Here is a 6,261-nt window from a genome sequence, read left to right as displayed (position 1 = left end):
GGTCATGTTTGAGACTGCGGCCTATTCACTGACGCAGCAGCACGGAATTTTGTCAGTGGACATGTCGCAGTCTGAAAGCGATGAAAATATTTTGGCAAATTAAATTTATATATTGAAGTGAATCTAACGGTTTTTGTGTGTTTCTTAAATGGCTTATAAACACCTTCCACGCTGCAATTGTTTTTGTTCCAGCACACGATATCTCAGATCAGGTCACTTGCTATGCAAGTACATCTCCATACTTATTATCAACCATTATCTATTTGTGCCAACACAATCTGTCCCTAGTTTGTTTCTCAGACTTTAATTTCCTTCATCAGAATAAAGTGTCACCCTCTTCATTTAATGTTTTCTTCTAAACTTCAAAAATATTTTTGTTCTGTTTTAATGAAAATTATGTCGGAATTGTGTGTGAAATGTAAATAGAAACAGTTTATTAAAAGAGAAGAAACTGCTTGAAAGGTTTGATAAGATCTGATGATTAATTTAATTACGTTTTGTTCTTCTTCAGCTTTTGATCAACTTGTGGCAGCTTATAAAGAACAAGCTCAGGGTTTATTGGATGGAGGGGTCGATGTGTTTCTGGTGGAAACCATATTTGATACAGCAAATGCCAAGGTGAGAGAGTAAGTGAGAGGAGAGAGAGAGAGCTAGAGACAGAGGGCGAGAGAAAGAGAGAGGCAGTCAGACAGATTGAAAGAAGGAGAGAGGGGAGTGAGAGACAGAAAGAGAGAGAGAGTGACTGAAAATTTTGACTTGGATAAAGTACCTTGTGGTGTTTATCTCTTTTGTCTCTGTTGCTCAGGTCACATCCCACCAATGGTATCCTTGCTGTTCGTCTTTTTGGGGTCGATACACATTCAGTTCAGCGAATTGGCAGAACTGAACAATATCGGAGTAGGTGCCTTCTGGTATTTGTTTTGGTTCCTTTCATTCTGAGTTCAAATCTCTCCATGGCCTACTCAGATGATGCACTTCATCTGTCACCCAACGCTGCCACCACCACCACCACCACCACCGCTGCCGCCACGTCCACCACCCACCATTACCTGGTACCCTGGGTGTCTTTAGTGAATCCACTCAGATTCATGCATTCAAACCAGGTCCCTTGTTTGAACATAAATCCCTCGACGCTTCTCCCCCATCACTTCAGAATCCCTTTAAAGGGATCACATGAAATAAAACTGAATGTTTCTTGGTTATTTCAGCATTTCCTGAACTTCCTGCCCCTTTCCTGACAGTGATGACCAGCCAACAGTCAAACATAGTCAACGACATCTTTTACTCTGCCCAAATGCTGTGGTATTGACCTCTTGCAGTGGTACTGACCACTGGTGAGATGTGTGACACACACCTGACCAACCTGTTATCTTCATCTCATTCTTTGCTTTGTTTATCATGTGAATATAGAGTTCGTTAGTATCTTTGTTGGTACCCAGGGGTCAGTTTATCCCAGACATTGGCCAGGGCAGCCGAGAGTTTTTGAGGAAAGACCCTGTCATTTGAGATGTGGAGAAGTTTTTTCCTTGCTGTTTGATAAGAGTTTGGTAAGACGCCACGACAATATGGCCAGACTTGACCTTTGGACACTTTGCGACAAGTATGCACTTGACAGAGCAAAAAATTAGTATGACCACAAACCTGAAGGCATCATCAAAAATAGAAATGCAAAGATCCTATGGGATTTTATGATTCAGTGTGACCATGATATTGAGAATACGAAGCCAGACATAGTCTTAATTGAGAAAGAAAACAAACTAAGCTGGATCATAGATATAACATGCCCAGCTGACAACAAGGTATGCGATAAGGAAAAAAGAAAAGTCGAAAGATATGACAGGTTAGCTTGGGAAGTTAAGCAGTTGTGGTCGATGAAAAAGGTGGTAGTGGTACCAATAATTGTCGGAGCCCTGGGAACAGTGAGCAAAAATCGTGAGAAGTACATGGAACAAATAGGGGCTGCAATAAGGATGGAGAATGATGATGATGATAATGGTACTGATAATAATAAATAATGATTTCTAATAAGAAGTTTGTTTTATTTTAGGCAGCATTTTTTGCCCTTGATGAATTGTTTGAAGAAACAAACAGACAATGTCCAATTTTTGTAAGTTTTAATCAATTCCCTTATTTCATTATTTTGTGTACAAAATACAGGGGTCAGTCCATCAGAAACTAATTCATTTCTGATGAATTGAACCCTGACCACCAATCATGGTCAACCTGTGTCTGGAGCTGAAGAACATGCTCAAGGTGTCAGGCAACTGGATTAACCTCAAGCCATGTATTCCCAAAGCAGATTTCTTTAATCCAAGAGTGATGTCTACATCTGTCTCATACATATCTGGGTAAGTCGTTAGTCTGTTAGACTAATGACTGAGGACTGAAGAGTCCACGGTTCATGTGCATTGCCTCTATGCTTTTTTTTTCTTCATCTTTTTATTTGTTTTATTCATTGGACTGTGACCATTCTGGAGCACCATGTTGAGGAATTTTTGTCAAACGAATCAACCGTAGAATTTTGGATGGAATCAGGATGACACAGTCTGACAAAACTGGATCTTTGAATCACAGGTAAAATCTACTCAACAGGTTTCTATAACAGAATCCATTTACCCCAGTTTTACCTGCATTGCCTTAATCAACCTGAAACTGTGATAAAAACACTGACCCAGTCTTGCTTCTTCTTGGAATTGAACCTGCTACTTCATGGTTGGCAAGATATCTTGTTCACCATTGAGCACAGTGAATATGGATCTTGAATATATATTTATTTGTGTTTTGGGCCAAGAAACTTTGCCCCAATTTTCTAAAAACAAAGAATTCCTAATTTTGGAAGTTTATCTCAGAATTGTAAACTTGTGATTCCTTTCTTCAGGTAAGTGGTACCATTGTTGACTTGAGTGGTCGGACATTATCAGGACAAACAACAGAAGCCTTCATGATTAGCGTATCTCACACCAATCCAATGTGGTAAGATTATTTCCTTCTCTTCTTCTTCTTCTTCGTTCTTATCTTCCTTCTTTTCCCAACACCATTCCAACATTCTTCTTTCTCCCTCTTTCTCTCTCTCACTTCCTTTCCCCCCTCTCTCTCTCTCTAACCATTCTCATTCTCTTTTTCTATCTCTCTTTCTCTCTCTCGACCCCATTGTCTCTCTCTTTCTCTCTACTCCATTTTCTCTCTATATATCTCACTTTCTGTCTGTCTGTATCTCTCCTCCTCCCTTCCCCCTTTATCCCCTGTCTTCAACTATAATGATGTTCACCACCCTCTTTTGGCTCCCTCTCTCTTTGGTGACGTTTTTATTGTAAATATCAGATGTTTGCAACTCATTTCTGCCCTCCCCCCTCCTCATTACCCCCTCATAGACACACTTGTATACAACAACAACAACAACAAAATTGATAACTGAGTTGTTGTGGTTGCTTAACCCTGTTTGTATTAACGTATTTCTTTATTTTATTGTTTTTGTTTTGTTTCTTGAATCCCAGTTTAGGGCTGAACTGTTCCTTAGGGGCCCAGCTTATGAGACCCTTCATTGAAATCATTTCCAAAAACTCTGAGGCTTTTGTCATCTGTTACCCTAATGCAGGTAAGTCTGTTCAGGTGTGGTTAATATTGATCTCCCCCCCAAATATACACCTTTGTCACCATTTGGATGTTACTCAGAGTTTCATCTTCCCGTTCATTGGACAGTTTTGTTTAGAGTTCTAAACAAAACTGTCCAATGAACGGGAACGTGAAACTCTGAGTAACAGTTTTTGTGATATTTTTGCTGCTTTTTGATAAAGCATATTACTCTACCTCTGGTATTTGAGTACTATTTTTCCCATCTTGTTTCACATTTATGTGCTTATTCTGGTATACACACACACACCTTATGTCCAAGAAGAGTATAAAGGTAGGGTATTTCCAGAGAAGTGCTCAACCCGAGTTCTGGGCTATCAACACTGTCAAATTCCAGACCATTACTGAAATTCTTCAGGTGTAGAAAATCCTGTTTATATAATGTTTCAGTATTTATGTAATCATGACAGTAATTTGGTGAAACAAGTGTGTGTTCTATAAAGCTTTGAATACCATACTAGTTTTCTGTATTTTATACATCATATGTATATACATATATAAATATGAATGTGTATATAATATTTGTTTAATTCATCTGTGTGAAGGTTTACCAAATGCATTTGGTGAATATGATGAGACTGAAGAAATGATGGCAGCTAACTTAAAGGTTTGTAATCTTTTACTAATTTGGGAGTCAACCAATCTAATAATTTATCATTATAGATTCCAAATTTGGTAAAAAAAAATGTAGACCAAATCCTAAAAGTTATTTCAATAACTTTCTGTTTTTACAGTCAATCTTTTATTTGTTAAAACAATTCTTCAGTGCTTCTAATATCTTCATATTATGTGCATGTGCATGCATGTGTGCATCTTTCTCTCTTCCAATCATCTTCCTAACATTCTCTGGTCATTCTCTTTATCTACATCTCAATCTACCTCTCTCCAAATCCTGCCACTGTTTTTCTACATTGCTGTACACACACACACACACACATGCACACATGTAACCCATGCCACCATGGAAGGTGGATGTTAGACAATGATAATGATGATGATATATATATATATATAAACACCCAATATGTATGAATGATGTATGTTTTGTCTTTCAGTCTTTTGCTGAGGATGGACTTGTAAATATTATCGGAGGATGTTGTGGCTCGACTCCTGCGCACATAAGGTTTGGGCTCTCTTTTGATGTCACCTCATTATTTTAACTTTATAATCTTTATCATAGAATCAGTGAAGCAGAATGAAGTGGTTCTCTGGTGTTTATTGGTGTTCCATAATTCTTCAGTTTATACAGTGGTTCATTGTGGTTCATTGTTGTTTACTGGAGTTCACTGTTGTTCATTGTAGTTTATATATAAATATATATGGTGTAGTCCAACTGTAACAAAGTTTGCAATTATCTCATTATCCAGGGCCATTGCTGAGGCTATGAAAGGCTTAGCACCAAGGCAGCGTTCCATTCCCTTGAGCCCTTCATATACACAGCTATCAGGTATGTTGACTGGTGTTTCTATTTACATTTCCAGTGAGGGGTTCATAGATGTGTTTGTGTGTGTGCATGCGCATGTGTCTGTTGTGTGTGTGTGTGTGTGTATGTTTGTGTGTCTGTGTTTGTCCTCCCAGCATCGCTTGACAACAGGGTGGTTCGGCAAGAGAGACCGATAGAATAAGTACTAGGCTTACAAAGAATAAGTCCTGGGGTCGATTTGCTCGACTAAAGGCAGTGCTCCAGCATGGCCGCAGTCAAATAACAAACAAACAAAAGAATAAAAGAATATCAGGAATAAAAGATATATTGATGTATAAATCTGTTTTATAATGATTTCAAATGTAAATATTGAAAATTTGCATACCAAGACAACCAGCACACAGACTTTGGGTTGAGATAAAGAAAGAAATAGTTTAAAAGAAAGAGAGAGAGAGAGAGAGAGAGAGAGAGAGAGTCTCTGCTAAATATTATTATAATAGCATAGGAAACAAGATATGGAAACTTTGCTGCTAACCTTTTAATTGTTGTTGTTGCTGTCTTCTCTTTTATTTCGCTTTGTTTCACTGTTTTTGGTTTTTGTATTTGTATTTCTAGGTTTGGAACCGATGGTCATTGGACCCTACACCAATTTTGTTAACATTGGGGAAAGATGTAATGTGGCTGGGTCGAAGAGATTTTCGAATCTTATAAAGAAACAAGATTATGAGGTGAGGCCTAGATATATTTATGGTATGGGGCTAGCATTTTCAAGGGATGGGGAAAGATGATTCTTGCTCAAATTTTCTTCATGTTGTTGTTGTTGTTGATTTGTGACTTAATTTATATTCATTGTGTTGATGTTGTTGCAGAATGCGCTTTCAGTTGCCAAAGACCAAGTGGCCAACGGTGCACAAATCCTTGATGTCAACATGGATGAAGGATTGCTCAACAGTGAGGAAGAAATGGCGACTTTTGTGAATTTCATTGCATCGGATCCTGATATTGCAAAGGTTCAGTGCACAGTCTTGTAGTTGTTGTTGTTGTTGTCGTAACGTTATTCTATGTCCATCACAACCATTCCATTAATACCAACACAACCAACACCATCGTTTGCACCATCTGTCTTTACGTTCTGAGTTCAAATTCCACTGAGGTCAATTTTGTCTTTCATCCTCTTGGGGTCATTAATTTAAGTACCAGTCAAGTAC

General features: G+C 38.3%; 1 protein-coding gene across 2 annotated transcripts in view; it reads left to right on the top strand.

Annotated features, from left to right (window-relative positions):
* LOC106884474 (methionine synthase) overlaps positions 1-6,261 on the top strand; it is a 38,544-nt gene that overhangs the window by 10,336 nt on the left and 21,947 nt on the right. For both annotated transcript variants that reach the window (XM_052972232.1, XM_014935876.2), the window contains exons 6-14: positions 512-618; positions 2,048-2,107; positions 2,879-2,973; positions 3,495-3,595; positions 4,176-4,237; positions 4,686-4,753; positions 4,998-5,077; positions 5,669-5,781; positions 5,923-6,063. In XM_052972232.1, coding sequence (XP_052828192.1) covers positions 512-618; positions 2,048-2,107; positions 2,879-2,973; positions 3,495-3,595; positions 4,176-4,237; positions 4,686-4,753; positions 4,998-5,077; positions 5,669-5,781; positions 5,923-6,063 — 827 coding nt within the window. The remainder of the gene's footprint in view (positions 1-511; positions 619-2,047; positions 2,108-2,878; positions 2,974-3,494; positions 3,596-4,175; positions 4,238-4,685; positions 4,754-4,997; positions 5,078-5,668; positions 5,782-5,922; positions 6,064-6,261) is intronic.

Source organism: Octopus bimaculoides, chromosome 12, assembly GCF_001194135.2.
Source record: "Octopus bimaculoides isolate UCB-OBI-ISO-001 chromosome 12, ASM119413v2, whole genome shotgun sequence".
NCBI lineage: Eukaryota > Metazoa > Mollusca > Cephalopoda > Octopoda > Octopodidae > Octopus > Octopus bimaculoides.
This window is presented reverse-complemented; position numbering and strand designations above follow the sequence as displayed.